The following is a 17,797-nucleotide window of genomic DNA, read 5'->3' as shown; positions in this document are numbered from 1 at the left end:
TTCTATGGGGTTGAGATCTGGAGACTGGCTAGGCCACTCCAGGACCTTGAAATACTTCTTACGAAGCCACTCTTTCGTTGCCCGGGCGGTGTGTTTGGGATCATTGTCATGCTGAAAGACCCAGCCACGTTTCATCTTCAATGCCCTTGCTGATGGAAGGAGGTTTTCACTCAAAATCTCACGATACATGGCCCCATTCATTCTTTCCTTTACACGGATCAGTCGTTCTGGTCCCTTTGCAGAAAAACAGCCCCAAAGCATGATGTTTCCACCCCCATGCTTCACAGTAGGTATGGTGTTCTTTGGATGCAACTCAGCATTCTTTGTCCTCCAAACACGAAGAGTTGAGTTTTTACCAAAAAGTTATATTTTGGTTTCATCTGACCATATGACATTCTCCCAATCTTCTTCTGGATCATCCAAATGCTTTCTAGCAAACTTCAGACGGGCCTGGACATGTACTGGCTTAAGCAGGGGGACACGTCTGGCACTGCAGGATTTGAGTCCCTGGCGGCGTAGTGTGTTACTGATGGTAGGCTTTGTTACTTTGGTCCCAGCTCTCTGCAGGTCACTCACTAGGTCCCCCCGTGTGGTTCTGGGATTTTTGCTCACCGTTCTTGTGATCATTTTGACCCCACGGGGTGAGATCTTGCGTGGAACCCCAGATCGAGGGAGATTATCAGTGGTCTTGTATGTCTTCCATTTCCTAATAATTGCTCCCACAGTTGATTTCTTCAAACCAAGCTGCTTACCTGTTGCAGATTCAGTCTTCCCAGCCTGGTGCAGGTCTACAATTTTGTTTCTGGTGTCCTTTGACAGCTCTTTGGTCTTGGCCATAGTGGAGTTTGGAGTGTGACTGTTTGAGGTTGTGGACAGGTGTCTTTTATACTGATAACAAGTTCAAACAGGTGCCATTAATACAGGTAATGAGTGGAGGACAGAGGAGCCTCTTAAAGAAGAAGTTACAGGTCTGTGAGAGCCAGAAATCTTGCTTGTTTGTAGGTGACCAAATACTCATTTTCCACCATAATTTGCAAATAAATTCATTCAAAATTGTACAATGTGATTTTCTGGTTTTTTTTTTTTTCATTTTGTCTGTCATAGTTGAAGTGTACCTATGATGAAAATTACAGGCCTCTCTCATCTTTTTAAGTGGGAGAACTTGCACAATTGGTGGCTGACTAAATACTTTTTTGCCCCACTGTATATATACTGTAGGCAAGCAGGATCTGTGGTGGACAAAACAGACAGTAATTGGCCTGGACAACCCTTCACAGGAGTTGGAGTATACTAGCTCGGCTCACCAGGACATGGTGAATTGAGCTGAAGAAGCTGAACATATCCAATCAAATGAAGTTGAAGGAAATCACTGGTACTCTCTGACTAATGCTTTGAGTCATAGAACTAGAGTACTGTAGATGCACCTGGATACATTCAGTTGACATAGGACCTATTCATGAGCTACATGAAGTGATCTAAATCGTATTGCGTCACATAATTTGGCCTTAAAAGACATAGAACAGATATAGACATCCTACCTCGTATGACTACAGATGATGTCCTGTTTAATATCAGAAATAGTTCTTCATACATTATAGTGGCTAAGACCAAACCACCTCATTCAATATAGATTGATGTATGACAACCTTGATGGTGACAAACAGGATATTTCATTGTGAAATGATGTTGCTGACCTTGCTGTCAGTGTTTAGCATGTACCTGTGTCACAATGGAGCTGCAGATTGATCAACCACACAGAGGTTTAACCCCACATAGAGAGACCGGATTGGTTAGGACGTTTCGGATGTGATTGAAAGGTCAAGTTCAACATACTGTATTAACATGAAAGAAGGACTCACACTCTGAGCCATGGCAGAGGGATACGTATGGATGGAATATGAGTGATGAGGCTGTGGAAGAATAAAGATAAAAAAGTAGAACCCCTAATTCGGTGTTGTGAAGAAATAGGGTTGTTATGAAATAACTAAATATGATCCTCTCTGATCAGAGACACAATATAAAATGTAGATGTCTGTGTTCTTATGAGTATGGCGATGGTTGAACATGATGGGAGGGGGGGTTGCCTTAGTTAAGGATCAACGTCAGACAAGGAAAGGATGTATGTGAGATGGAGGCATAGAAAGAGCGTATAAAAAGGGAGGGAGGTTGTGAGGGAGAGATTGTGTGGAGGAGCGAGTGAGAGAGAGATGGAGAGAGAGAGAGAGAGAGAGAGAGAGAGAGAGAGAGAGAGAGAGAGAGAGCTAGAAGGGCTCTAAATTTCCTCCTAAGTGCCGTGGGACAGACTCTGTGATGTGTAAAGGCCCTGTTTTCTTAATTTGATTGGCTCTAAACGCTTCCTGCGTCTCTGACTTACAGCCTATCCTTCTTCCCTTTTATGTTGTCTGTTGACAGAAAGCTGATCTGGCAGTGGCTCCCCTGGCCATCACCTACGTGAGGGAGAAGGTCATCGACTTCTCCAAGCCCTTCATGACACTGGGGATAAGTATCCTCTACCGCAAGCCCAACGGAACCAACCCTGGGGTCTTCTCCTTTCTCAACCCCCTCTCACCCGATATCTGGATGTATATTCTGCTGGCTTACTTGGGTGTCAGTTGTGTGCTGTTTGTCATAGCCAGGTAACATGTCAGTTCCAGTGATCACCGAAAATTCATTCACACACTATTATATGCCAACGTCTTAATTATTTAACCTTGCTCCATCTGACTAACAGGATAACCTCTCTGTGAGTATGTTACGATCTTGACACTAAGTGGACAATATCTGATAGTTTATCGTCACCTACTTACTCAGATGACACAGACTTTATAACCAAGCCCTATACTGAAAAACTCAGAAACACATTCACTCAAACTTTTAATAATGCAACTTTGAAGAAAAAGGTACATAGATAAAAGTCTATATATCTGGGGAAAGTAGATTTTCCAACACACGAAGACAGTTCCCTATGGTTCCCTTTCAGCCTTCTCTCCCAGTATAATGGAGGGAGGGCCTCTCTATCGGCAGGCTGCTCTAGAGAGGCAGCAGGCAGCTGCTGTTAAGTGATTCCTGGGAAGTCTCTGTGTCTCCACACATCACTGCTGTTCCCTGGTCTGCCACAACTATCTGCTGCTCAGGAGATAATGCACACAAACACAAACCTTACGATCAGAAAAGTTAAACCAGCCGTTTCAGGACTGTGTGTGTGCGGTATGTGTGTATGTGGGGTACCAGTCAAAAGTTTGGACACACCTACTCATTCCAGGGTTTTTCTTTATTTTTACTATTTTCTACATAGTGAAGACATCAACACTATGAAATAACACATATGGAATTGTGTAATAACCAAAAAAGTGTTAAACAAATCAAAATATATTTTATATCTGAGGTTCTTCAAAGTAGCCACCCTTTGCCTTGATGACAGCTTTGCACACTCTTGGCATTCTCTCAACCAGCTTCACCTGGAATGCTTTTCCAACTTATGCTTGGCTGCTTTTCCTTCACTCTGCAGTCTAACTCATCTTAAACCATCTCAATTGGGTTGAGGTCGGGTGCTTGTGGAGGCCAGGTCATCTAATGAAACACTTCGTTATATTGATATATATAAAATAAAGAAAAACCCTTGAGTGAGTGCAGTAGTTGTGTCCAAACATTTGACTGGTACTGTATGTGTGTATGTATGTGTGTGCTCGTTGGTGTGAGCGGCTGCTGCCCCCCCCGTGTTGTCTCAAGTGTCTCGAAGTCTCTACTGTCTTTTCTTTTCTCCACCTTGCCTCAAACATATCGGGTCATAGAATCTACATAGGAATAATATCAGCACAGTAAGAACCTGCTAGTTATGACAGTGACTTAGAAAAAGGACAGAAGTGGTTGACAATTTAAAAAGCTTGTTCATTTGTAAGGTTGATCACTTGTTTGTCCAGTATAGAGAGACTGGGTTTTTGTAGGATTATTGGAGAACTGAAGAGAGGGTATGAAGAGTGAGGATTTTATGTTTGTTGTCAGGAGGCGAGGTCAGCTGGTGTGTGTTAGATCTTGAGGTCAGCTGGTGTGTGTTAGATCTTGAGGTCAGCTGGTGTGTGTTAGAACTTGAGGTCAGCCGGTGTGTGTGTTGTCAAACTCATCAGGATTAGTTGATTGGCAAGTTATCAGCATCTGAACCTGTGCACACATTGGGTCAGCATAGCCCTCTGATACCTAATAACTGGCTGTGTCTGAAATCATATTTCCTATATAATGCACTACTTTTGGTCTGGGCCCATGGGGCTCTGGTCAAAAGAAGTGCACTATATAAGGAATAGGGTGCCATTTCAGATGCAGTCACTGGTCCACTGGTGGAGAATAGGGCCAGTCCTGTAGGAACTTTAGCATAACATTTACAGAGAACGTGTCAAGGCTATGGGTAACTGGTAAAAGGAGTCAGGCGCAGGAGAGCTGAGATGCGTGGACAAGGTATTTAATACAAGATACAGTGCCTTGCGAAAGTATTCGGCCCCCTTGAACTTTGCGACCTTTTGCCACATTTCAGGCTTCAAACATAAAGATATAAAACTGTATTTTTTGGTGAAGAATCAACAACAAGTGGGACACAATCATGAAGTGGAACGACATTTATTGGATATTTCAAACTTTTTTAACAAATCAAAACTGAAAAATTGGGCGTGCAAAATTATTCAGCCCCCTTAAGTTAATACTTTGTAGCGCCACCTTTTGCTGCGATTACAGCTGTAAGTCGCTTGGGGTATGTCTCTATCAGTTTTGCACATCGAGAGACTGACATTTTTTCCCATTCCTCCTTGCAAAACAGCTCTAGCTCAGTGAGGTTGGATGGAGAGCATTTGTGAACAGCAGTTTTCAGTTCTTTCCACAAATTCTCGATTGGATTCAGGTCTGGACTTTGACTTGGCCATTCTAACACCTGGATATGTTTATTTTTTGAACCATTCCATTGTAGATTTTGCTTTATGTTTTGGATCATTGTCTTGTTGGAAGACAAATCTCTGTCCCAGTCTCAGGTCTTTTGCAGACTCCATCAGGTTTTCTTCCAGAATGGTCCTGTATTTGGCTCCATCCATCTTCCCATCAATTTTAACCATCTTCCCTGTCCCTGCTGAAGAAAAGCAGGCCCAAACCATGATGCTGCCACCACCATGTTTGACAGTGGGGATGGTGTGTTCAGGGTGATGAGCTGTGTTGCTTTTACGCCAAACATAACGTTTTGCATTGTTGTCAAAAAGTTCAATTTTGGTTTCATCTGACCAGAGCACCTTCTTCCACATGTTTGGTGTGTCTCCCAGGTGGCTTGTGGCAAACTTTAAATGACACTTTTTATGGATATCTTTAAGAAATGGCTTTCTTCTTGCCACTCTTCCATAAAGGCCAGATTTGTGCAATATACGACTGATTGTTGTCCTATGGACAGAGTCTCCCACCTCAGCTGTAGATCTCTGCAGTTCCTCCAGAGTGATCATGGGCCTCTTGGCTGCATCTCTGATCAGTCTTCTCCTTGTATGAGCTGAAAGTTTAGAGGGACGGCCAGGTCTTGGTAGATTTGCAGTGGTCTGATACTCCTTCCATTTCAATATTATCGCTTGCACAGTGCTCCTTGGGATGTTTAAAGCTTGGGAAATCTTTTTGTATCCAAATCCGGCTTTAAACTTCTTCACAACAGTATCTCGGACCTGCCTGGTGTGTTCCTTGTTCTTCATGATGCTCTCTGCGCTTTTAACGGACCTCTGAGACTATCACAGTGCAGGTGCATTTATACGGAGACTTGATTACGCACAGATGGATTGTATTTATCATCATTAGTCATTTAGGTCAACATTGGATCATTCAGAGATCCTCACTGAACTTCTGGAGAGAGTTTGCTGCACTGAAAGTAAGGGGGCTGAATAATTTTGCACGCCCAATTTTTCAGTTTTTGATTTGTTAAAAAAGTTTGAAATATCCAATAAATGTCGTTCCACTTCATGATTGTGTCGCAAAGTTCAAAGTTCAAGGGGGCCGAATACTTTCGCAAGGCACTGTATCACCAGTATAAACACAATACTATGGTGCTGGAAAAATACCGGTACCACAAAATAAACGGGCGTAATAACAAAACCCGGCAACAAAATACCAGCCGTCAGTAACAGCCTGAACAATAAAACAAACACGCACACAAACATGGGGGAAACCAGAGGGTTAAATAATGAACATGTAATGGGGGAATTGAAACTAGGTGTGTAAAAAAACAAAGACAAAACAAACGGAAAATGAAAAGTGGATCGGTGATGGCTAGAAGGCCGGTGACGTCGACCGTCGAATGCCGCTCGAACAAGAAGAGGGACCAACTCCGGCGGAAGTCGTGACAGAACGCTAACATTTTATTGAAATATTCAATCATGATGTAGTGTAGAAGATTTAAATGTCATTTAGCGTTTACATGTGATAAACTGTTTTGTGTTGATATTTTATTTTGATGGATACCATAATGGTTAATATGATTTTTGACCAGTAGTAGTACATTTCATTCTTATATTGTCATCTTGACCTTAGAGGCTGGATATTATTATTGAAATAAGAGCAATGGCATTGTGGATGGTGTAATGCTAAGCAAAGTACGTTTTCGGGCTCGGGAGAGACGAAGGTTGAAAGTCATGCCTCCTCCAATACACAACCCAACCAAGCCACACTGCTTCTTAACACAGCGCGCATCCAACCCGGAAGCCAGCCACACCAATGTGTCAGAGGAAACACTGTGCACCTGGCAACCTTGGTTAGCTTGCACTGCGCCCGTCCCGCCACAGGAGTCACTGGTGCGCGATGAGACAAGGACAACCCTACTGGCCAACCCCTCCCTAACCTGGGCGACGCTATGCCAATTGTGCGTCGCCCCACGAACCTCCCGGTCGCGGCCGGTTACGACAGAGCCTGGGCGCGAACCCAGAGTCTCAGATGGCACAGCCCTTAACCTCTGCGCCACCCGGGAGGCCTTCACATTTACATTTTAGTAATTTAGCAGACGCTCTTATCCAGAGCGGCTTACAGTTATTGTGTTCATCTTAAGATAGCTAGGTAGGACAACTACATATCACAGTCATAGTACGTATGCTTTTATTCAATAAAGTAGCAAAGTCAGTGTGGGGTGTAGGGTTTGATCATCAGAGCCTGAAAGTAGAGAGGGGCAGTTCCTCTTGCTGCTCCATAGACAAGCACCATGGTCTTGTATCGCTCCCCTTGATCTGGTTGCTCTCACCTGACTAGGGCCGGCGTTTGAGGCACGCTGGAGAAGAAGACAAAGAAAAGTTGATGTTAACTCTAAGACTTTTGGGGGAGCGTAACTCTTTCAGTTGTACACCCAAAACAGTTTTACAGTTAATACACGTGTGTTTTCCAATGTTACTGGCGATATGATCACACAAGAGAATAAAACGCTGCAACTGGCATCTAAGTTGGTTCAGAATATGCACCTATCTTTTTAAATGATCACAATAAGTAAGTGTTGTTGGGTAAGTGTTCAAATATCCCTGTCACTCTGTTTAGACACTAGGCATGGTAGGGCTTCGGTAGTATGCATGTACTGTACAGTGTAGTTGCACAAACCTCAGTCGTTCTCTGGAAAGGTCACTAAGCTAACTGTACATATATATGTGTGTGTACACATTTTAACTATGTATGCTTGTGTGTGTGCTTTGTATGTGTGAGGGGGTTTATGCTAATGTGTGTGTGTGTGTGTGTGTGTGTGTGTGTGTGTGTGTGTGTGTGTGTGTGTGTGTGTGTGTGTGTGTGTGTGTGTGTGAATGCTGTATGGTGACATTATAAGGACTGGTTTAGGCTCCCCCTAGGCAAACTGATCTACATGCCATATTTAGAAACACTGTCAGGATACAGTGGGAAAACCACCACATTACTGTATTTACATGATTTAATAAGTTAACCTCATATCACCAGCTGTTGTTGTTTTTGTTGTTGTTGTGTTAGGTATTGTTGTTGTTGTGGTAGGCGTTATTGTTGTTGTTGTTGTCCTCTAATATCTTTCCTACGCTGTTCCTTCTTCCTTTGTTATGTAGGTGATGAAATGAAACATCTGAAACAGTCTCCCACCTCCACACCATCTCTGTGCATTATCGCCTTGTTACAGTTTGGGGAATCTAATTTCCTACCTCCTCCTTATCAAATGAAATTTAAAAAGATAAACACTTGCAGAGGAGCGAATGAGCTCTCTTATCGTCAACAATTTATCCAAACATTTATGCAGGATTCTCTCTCTTTCTGTCGGCCAATCTTTTAATTATGTGGTCTCCGACTATTGTTACATCCTGTTGTCACATGCTTGGTGGATAGAAGACTGCCTCAATATAATACAGTCTCTCCTTCATTTGTGTTACTGTGAAACAGAGTCCATCATTTGTTCAATACACAGTTTATCACCATCTGCTTCGTTAACTGCAACATGTTACAACATGCTTGTGTAACAGGCACATTTCCTATCCCTTATTCTATCTACATTTGTAGAAGGGGAACGGATGTAATGGAATTTCAATTAGACTCTTCTGCATTTCTCGTCCATTACTACAATGAGAGTCTCGGTATGCTCTCAAAAGCCCCATGTAAAACAATTTGTCAGCCTCTCAATGCTACACTACAGATATAGATTTTTGATCATCCTGGAAATAGAAGCAAACAACAGCATTTGACTGAGCTTTTCTGATTGGTTGCAAGGTTTGTGTATAGACAGACATCTACGGCAACAGCCCCATTGGAACGCTGTTGATGGCTTGGAAGGTTCATATAAAGCCTATAGAGATATAGAGCCTTGTCTTTTCCCCAGTCATTTAGAATTGAAGAGACTAGACCTGCAACAGCCCCTTTCTAGCGCTCTCGCTGTGTTCATTCTTCTCCCCTGACATTGGTGTTATCAGGCGTATCATCTGTTGAGTTTTCTGCAGGATGATCCTATAAAATGATAAAAGCCTGCCATTGTTTCTTCTCTGCTGCTGGGTTCCCTTCTTGCCTGCCTGTCTGCCCTCCACCCTCTCCCTCTCCCTCTTCCTCTCTCTCCGCTCAGTGGTGACCTTACTCAAAGTTTCTCCCTCTGCGGCTCTGATGACCTGAGATAACGTAAGGGTGGTGTAATTGGATCAAAGTGACAGCTAACTGAACGGGATGGGGCTGGCGGAGTGGCCGGGCAGCGCCACCTTCAGAGGCAGGTTAAGCTGCTGCTAGTGGTTCCCCTCGTATGGCGATGAGAATGTTTTAATATTCCCACCGCGGTGAGGTAACTCCCTGCCTCTTACCCCACCCTCTCCTCAGGCCAGCTACGGATGTAGGATGACAAGCTGGCTCATCCGTGTTCTCATCCATGTTCCTGGCATGGGGTAATTGGCTTTGCTCAGAGAGATCTCCACTAAGGAGATCCGGGGGCACCAGTCACTAGTCACATACGTCTTGCCAAGGTCACAGTTCACATGAACTCAATTTGGAATTGCAAACTGACAAGCAAGCAAATCTGGGACAAATTGAGTAGACAGATTGATTTAGGGCCAAGGATTGTGTTAAAGCAAGGAACGGTGGGATCTAAAGGACGTTCAGCGGTCTTGGAGCTGAACTAGAATACCCCCTTGAGTGTGACATGGGGGATAGGGAGCGTGCACTAACCACATTATAATGGCCAAGCCCATTATTCATGACATTGGTGCATGTTCTGATGCTGTCATATTATCAACACTGTCATATGTCTTAATGCTATCACCAATATGTAGCAATATATAGCTGTCACCAATATATAACTTTATATCTAAGCCACCAAGAAAAAAAATGATACCAACCTGACAAGTAACCATGCTGGATTGTCTACTGTTTAATTATTTTTATGCAAAATCAAAAACATTTCCATTGGATATTATTGTGGAATTTGGAATTTGGGGAGTTTAAATGTTTCTAGAGAGTCAAGTCCACAGAACACATCCATCGACTATTCAATTCGATTAGTCATATACTTCAACCAGGGGAAAAAAGAGGCCTGGCTTAAGATATTGCTCCTACGATTCCACAACTACAGCACAACCAAATGGGGTCGGGATGCTTAATTGTAGCCCAATCAACCTTTACTAATGTAATGTCACTTTTATTTAACATGAATAAATGGGAAATCTCTTTGCTTGAGGAGTGAGCTGAGCTGAAGTTGAAGCAGAGCGGAGTGAGTGGGAGTGAGTACCGCACAGACAGACAGACAGACAGGCAGACAGATAGTCAGGCAGGCAGATAGTCAGACAGACAGACAGACAGACAGACAGACAGACAGACAGACAGACAGGCAGGCAGACAGACAGACAGACAGACAGACAGACAGACAGACAGACAGACAGACAGACAGACAGACAGACAGACAGGCAGGCAGGCAGGCAGGAGGCAGACAGACAGACAGACAGACAGACAGACAGACAGGCAGGCAGACAGACAGACAGACAGACAGACAGACAGACAGACAGACAGACAGACAGACAGACAGACAGACAGACAGACAGACAGACAGGCAGTCAGACAGACAGTCAGGCAGGATGTCAGACAAGCAGGCAGGCAGTCAGTCAGACAGGCAGACAGTCAGGCAGACAGACTCCAGGCAGGATGTCAGACAAGCAGGCAGGCAGGCAGTCAGACAGGCAGGCAGGCAGGCAGACAGGCAGGCAGACTCCAGGCAGTATGTCAGACAAGCAGGCAGGCAGTCAGTCAGACAGGCAGATAGTCAGGCAGTCAGGCAGGCAGTCAGGCAGACAGACAGACAGGCAGGCAGGCAGACAGACAGACAGACAGACAGACAGGCAGGCAGACAGACAGACAGACAGACAGACAGACAGACAGACAGGCAGGCAGGCAGGCAGGCAGGCAGGCAGGCAGACAGACAGACAGACAGACAGACAGACAGACAGACAGACAGACAGACAGACAGACAGACAGACAGACAGACAGACAGACAGACAGACAGACAGATAGTCAGGCAGGCAGACAGACAGGCAGGCAGGCAGACAGACAGGCAGGCAGACAGACAGACAGGCATGATGGGAATGAACTATTTCATGTGTTGAATGTTAATGCCATCTGTAGATTATAAGGATTATTAATGCTTTTCTCAAGTAACAATTAAATTATTTTCTGATCCCATCGATTCAATTCTGGAGTAATTTGCCTTTGATATAAGCATGTCAATGTGAGCAGTGTGTTTTGGGCTGACAAGTGGTGAGAAGACGTTCCACAGTCCCAAGGGCTGTTTAAATTCTTCATCTGTCATCTAGTTGAGATGATACAGTTGAAGAGATAATAACAAAGCAGACCTGAGTGACATATAAAGTGATGATGTACGTCATCTTGTTGTTTGTGAGCTTTTGTTCATTAACCGACATGTTAAGCTCTAATTGATTAATTGTCCTAAGAACTAAAATATATTAGCGTACAATAACAATTTCTACCGTTACCTTGCAGGGCAATATATGTGGTATATTTTCCCAATATGAAGATGCAAATGTATCACATATTGTTGTTGTGATCAATCAGTAACTAACTTTTGTTTCTCTTCCCTATCTCTCCAGGTAAGCCAAGTCAAGCCAGTATTGGTCTGTAACACTGTCTGTCTGTTCAATTAGTGCTGAACACAAGTGAAATAAATGTGTGTATGTGTGTGTTCTCTGTCGATTGCCACAGGTTTAGTCCCTACGAGTGGTATAACCCCCACCCCTGCAACCCCGACTCAGATGTAGTGGAAAACAATTTCACCCTGCTAAATAGTTTCTGGTTCGGAGTTGGAGCTCTCATGCAGCAAGGTAGACGCCTCTGCCTGCCCCCCTTTAGCACACAGCCCACTATTTTCCTGGGGGTACAAACTTGCTCTTAACCAGGCCCACGACCATGCATGGGGGCCTCTGTGCATGTAGCTGGAAGCAGACTGACTGACTGGTTTGGTTGCGTCTGTCTGTCCACATTGTGGTGTGGATTGGCAGGGTGAGATCTTGAGATTGTGAATGATGAGCGTGATTGATTGATTGGTGCATGAGGATAGGATAGCCAAGCATTTTCCTCCCTGTTCCCGCATGATCTCCCACCCTCTCCTATCTCCCATCTACTGTACCTTTCCTCTGTCCCCAACCCCACCCCACCTGCCTCCCTCCCTTCCCCACAGGTTCCAGAACAGGTAAGTCCTATCCCCCATGTGCCAGAAGGTAAAGAGCTAGGTGCAGAGAGAGTTGAGAGAATGAGAGTTAAAACAGTGTGCTGTCTCTTAGCCTGCCTCAGTCTGGTTTTGTTTCCTTCTGCCAAACCGATGCCATATCTTCTCAACTAGTGTCTGCGTCTTTAGATTGAGAAAAGCAAAACAAAACAAAAGGAACTGCAGTACGGCATCACATGAAATGAAATGGAATGATTTCATTTAGACTTGTAATATCGACTGAGACTGCATGCCAAGACCAGATATGTTGCATTTTGTAATACATATTTTTTTTTACCTTCCCTGAGTAATGCAACATATTTGAAAGTTGTGTTAGTTATTAAGGTACTGTAGCGATGATGACAGTAAGGTCTGTAGCATGGTTAAAACGGCCTGGGTCTGCCCTGCATCTGATCTGGACCATGGAATGGAACATAGAGGGGACTGAGTTTCCTAAGCAAAGTTCTGTCCAGATATGTATCTTTTGGACAACATTTTTTCCTGGCCGTTGTTGATGGCTGGTTGCATGCAATGAGTTAGCATGCAAGCCTTCATTTAAATGAAGTTGATTGAGTGATTATTTTGCAGGTATAATTGTTGTAGATTTGTATACTGTAATTTGTAAGAGTGAGTTTTGAGAAAAGATTACACATTGAAATTGACAAAATGTTATGGTTAGAACTCTTGGGACTCTAATCCACCTTGTGCAGGTGGGTATAATGAAGTTACCCATTTGGGTAGGTTTTTGCCCTCTGTATTTGTGTTAGGCAATTCTACATACTGCACAGGTTAAAGATGCATCATGGCTTGATAAATGTTAGCTCCTGTATGGGCCATGTTAAATGTGTAATGGATATTCTAGAGCTTGCTGGAATGTTTTCATAACTGTGTCAAGGGTCTGTCAGGGTATCTGATGTAGTAAAGTATGCTGTAGAATATACTGTAACTGTCAATGTAACGGTGTTAAGTCCTGTAGTTGAGAAGATGTGGCTGTAGGTCAGAAGGGTTTTAGGGGACGAGACTGAGACAGAGGAGCACACTGTGCCTGCCTGCATGGCGTCTCTGTGACGACCACGCTGGCCTACACTGTAGAGAGGCTCCCCTGCTCCCGCGGCTTGGCCCCGCCCCCAGAAAACTGTGGGATGTGCAGTTTGGACATGACGTTACCTTGGGTACATGACAGTCAGCCCCAACCAGGTTCAGTGGCTTTGGCTCTGACGCGCTCCGCTCCCGGGCGGTCGGTCTGTCACATAGAGTTGAATGGCCTCAACGGGGTAAGGTCTCTGAGCTGGTAGACAGTGTTGTTCCACTGAACACAAAGCTGTCTCTGTTTTCCCTGGTCATGTCATGTGTCTCTACTGTGTCTTTTCTGAGTTTGTCTTTTTTCCTGAGTGCTTTGACCAATGAGCAGTGTGGGCTGCAAGGCATCCTGGGTAATGATGGTGTGGCTGTTGAATCATGTTACACTGTGTGTCTGGTTCGTGGGGGTGGGTGGGTGAGGAGTATCAGGGAGAGTGAGAGGAGATATGGGAAGAGACCTGTGAGAGTGGGGGGGAGAGGATGTGAGGGTGGATGTGCGGAGCGGGTTGAGTGCAGTGTGTCTCTCTTTGTTCCCCTCCACAGTGCTCTCTCTGTCTCTCTCTCTCTCTCTCTCTCTCTCTCTCTCTCTCTCTCTCTCTCTCTCTCTCTCTCTCTCTCTCTCTCTCTCTGGTGGACAGGGCTTTGGGCATGAATTCAGATGTTACTGGACTCGCTGTCAGGTCTCTTTTCTCTCACCATCTTTCTCCCTGAGTGACGGCTCACTGCCCGGACTGGGAGAAAGTTATAAGAGGCACTGCAGAGGCAGAGTGAGATGAGTGGGAGATTGAGTCGCACCTAAGGATAGAAGTGGAGTTCTTATACTCCTATCTTTCTCACAGTTCATCGCCTTTGAGCGAATGTGCGAGATCGCAGCTTTAAATTGCTACTTGAGGAGAATGATCTTCTCGCTGCCCAGTCAGACCTCAATCAACGCCCCCAGAGGAAGACCTCACTCCACCCACTCACACAGACCCCTCCTCAAGAACACACTAAAGGGCAAAAGTTCTGAATAGCATATAGCCTGGAAACTAACCATCTACATGGAGACATTTTGAGTCAGATGTAAATCAACCATCTAGGGATTCAAAAGAGGAGAAGCTTTGGTGTATCAACAGTTTGCTCCAGTGTGAGTGAATGCTAAAATAATATGCAGCCAGACCACACAATAAAAGCCTGATTCAAACTGCCACCATGTGGTCGGATGCACATCACAGGGCCAACCATGCAATGCCGCCCTAGATGCCCAGGGTGTGTGTGCGTGTATGTGCGTTTGTGCGTGCGTGCGAGTGTGTGTGCATGTGCGTGTTGTCTGTGACCCGGCGGGATGCCGAGGTCTGGGCTGGCCCTGGTCCTCTGGTGGTTGCTGCTGGGTCTCTCCTCTTGGCTCCAGGACCCTGCCGGGGCTGACCCCTCTCTCTGCTCCTCTCCTCTCGCCCCCGACCAGGCTCTGAGTTAATGCCCAAAGCCCTGTCCACCAGGATCGTAGGAGGCATCTGGTGGTTCTTCACCCTGATAATCATCTCCTCCTACACGGCCAACCTGGCTGCCTTCCTCACTGTGGAGAGGATGGAGTCGCCCATCGACTCAGCTGACGACCTGGCCAAGCAGACAAGGATAGAGTATGGAGTGGTGGAGGAGGGATCCACCATGACCTTCTTCAAGGTGGGTCACATAGGGCATACTGTCCATCTATCAGTCTATTCATCTATCAGCCAGTCCATCAAGCAATCACTCCATGTATTTGTGCATCTACTGTACGAGGATACATCAAACAGTCCACCAAATCATACAGTGTTGCACCACTAAAGGACACATGGTTAGAGAATAGAGGCAAATGTAAATGCATTTCAGATGTAATGACAATTAAATTGGTAAATAAATTGTCAAAGAGCTCAAATGAATCTGTAGAACTCTAGTTCAACTGTAAAGCCATACATAGCTGTTACGTCCACAGTAAATCTGTGAAAGCTAGATATTCCCGGGACAATAGAATGGAGTGTTCCGGAATAAAGATTTGAACGTATAACACGTTGTCATGAGTTGGGTTACAGCTGTATTTGGTGCTGCCTGTGAAATTGGCTGCAGCGTGTTTTACAGCTACAGTACTGCATATTTAAGCAATAAGGCCCAAGGAGGTTTGGTATATGGCCAATATACCACGGCTAAGCGCTGTTCTTAGCACGACGCAATGCGGAGTGCCTGGTGCCTGGATACAGCCCTTAGCTGTGGTATATTGGCCAGATATCACAAAGCCCGAGGTGCATTATTGCTATTATAAACTATTTACCAACGTAGTTATAACAGTAAAAATAACCCGTATACCCGTGGTATAATGTCTGAGATACCATGGCTTTCAGCCAATCAGCATTCAGGACTCGAACCACCCGGTTTATAATGAAGTATAGCCTTTCTATGCGTTCATTCTCTCCAGATCTCTCCTCTCCAATCCCCTCAGTGGTTGATCATGTGGAATCACTGCAGCATATCAAGGCTATCTTATTAAGCCAGCAGTGTTTTAGGGTATTCTACAGTATTCTCTATGCACAAGATGTCCCTGCTGTGTCTCTCTGATTATTCTGCACTGTTTGTCTCTCGTATCGTATCCACACCGCCGCGATGCACGGACAGCTCTATGCCAGATGGAGGGAAAATCTGTCTCTCTCAGACTGCTGAAATGGATCTTTATGGCTTCTGGTGTTTCTTTATTTTCACACTTCATTTCTATAGCCTTTGTATGTGTGGTGTGTGTGTGTGTGTGTGTGGTGTGTGAACACATTCTCAAAAGACACATACACATGAAAACACATGCATACTCTCTCTCTCTTTAACAGATATACATATTTATGTGCACGCAAACACACACACACACGCGCACACACCAGTTAATTACTGTAGCTAATATGGCACGGTGACAGCGAATCTTTAAACAGTATTTTTACCATTCCGTAACAAATGACTGAAAACAACAGTTGGCATAAGGGAGCGCATACAGTCTGTTCGGGTGGAGAATGTTACTTATGCTGACATCCCATTGCAACAATGGGAAATGTAATTGAAAAATAATTAAAATAAAGCAAAGTATTGTTCAAATCAAATCCAATTGTATTTGTTACATGCGCTGAATACAACAGGTATCTTACAGTGAAATGTTTACACCTGTTGTATTCAGCGCATGTAACAAATACAATTGGATTTGATTTGAACAATACTTTGTTTTGCTTTAATAATTTTTCAGTTAGATTTTTGTTTGTTGCCAACATCCAAAATATTTCAGATTTTAGCTTGTGCGTCAGCAGAGTGGCACAGGAGGTCAAACAATCTCTTTCACTGTGTGTATTTTAGAGTCATCTGGTCATCAGATGGATTATATCTACAGATGTAGAGGAGCCGACTGAATGACCATTTCTCTGGAAGGCATGATTCTATTGTCCCCGCATAGACCTAGGTTACTGTTTGATTGATTGATGGATTGATGGATAGATGGATGTTTTGACCAAAATGATTGAGTCCTCATCGATTCAGCGTTGTTCTCCGTACTGTAGACATTCAGACAGCCATCGTCGGTCCTTATTGCTTTTTTAAATATATATTTTTTAAGATATAAGTTATTTTCTTTTATAAACAATACAAAACGTACACATACAAATGACAACATCATACAAACATAAACTACATCCCCCATACCCAGACCCACTAGCACACACCCCCATCTCCATCAACTACATCCCCCCTACCCAGACCCACTATCACACACCTCCATCTCCATCAACTACATCCCCCTACCCAGACCCACTATCACACACCTCCATCTCCATCAACTACACCCCCATACCCAGACACACTAGCACACACCCCCATCTCCATCAACTACATCCCCCTACCCCCCCTATCCCAGACCCACTACCACACACCCCCATCTCCATCAACTACATCCCCCTACCCAGACCCATCACACACCTCCATCTCCATCAACTACATCCTCCCTACCCAGACCCACTATCACACACCGCCATCTCCATCAACTACATCCCCCCTACCCAGACCCACTATCACACACCTCCATCTCCATCAACTACATCCCCCCTACCCAGACCCACTGTCACGCCCTGGTCTTAGTATTTTGTGTTTATATATTTATTTGGTCAGGCCAGGGTGTGACATGGGTTTATTTTGTGTTGTGTTGTGGTATTGGGGGTTTTAGTAGGTATTGGGATTGTGGCTGAGTAGGGGTGTCTAGCATAGTCTATGGCTGCCTGAGGTTCTCAATCAGAGTCAGGTGATTCTCGTTGTCTCTGATTGGGAACCATATTTAGGTAGCCTGGGTTTCACTGTGTGTTTGTGGGTGATTGTTCCTGTCTCAGTGTTTTTGTATTTCACCAGACAGGCTGTTTCGGTTTTCATTATTTCATTTCGTTAGTTTGTAGTTTCTGTATGTATAGGTTTTCCTTCATTAAAATATATCATGAATCATCATCACGCTGCATTTTGGTCCGATCCTTGTTCTACCTCTTCGTCAGAGGAGGAGATAGAAGAGAG

At 44.5% G+C, this 17,797-nt stretch overlaps 1 protein-coding gene across 3 annotated transcripts in view; it reads left to right on the top strand.

Moving 5' to 3' along the window:
* The window catches only part of LOC112245008 (glutamate receptor ionotropic, kainate 2), a 230,188-nt gene that overhangs the window by 162,227 nt on the left and 50,164 nt on the right, over positions 1 to 17,797 (top strand). For all 3 annotated transcript variants that reach the window (XM_042309814.1, XM_042309807.1, XM_042309811.1), the window contains 3 exons: positions 2,413 to 2,636; positions 11,680 to 11,798; positions 14,706 to 14,923. In XM_042309814.1, coding sequence (XP_042165748.1) covers positions 2,413 to 2,636; positions 11,680 to 11,798; positions 14,706 to 14,923 — 561 coding nt within the window. The remainder of the gene's footprint in view (positions 1 to 2,412; positions 2,637 to 11,679; positions 11,799 to 14,705; positions 14,924 to 17,797) is intronic.

The sequence above is a fragment of the Oncorhynchus tshawytscha genome, linkage group LG03, assembly GCF_018296145.1.
Source record: "Oncorhynchus tshawytscha isolate Ot180627B linkage group LG03, Otsh_v2.0, whole genome shotgun sequence".
Taxonomy (NCBI): Eukaryota; Metazoa; Chordata; class Actinopteri; order Salmoniformes; family Salmonidae; genus Oncorhynchus; species Oncorhynchus tshawytscha.
The sequence above is the reverse complement of the archived record's forward strand: the minus strand, read 5'-3'. Positions and strand labels throughout refer to the sequence as shown.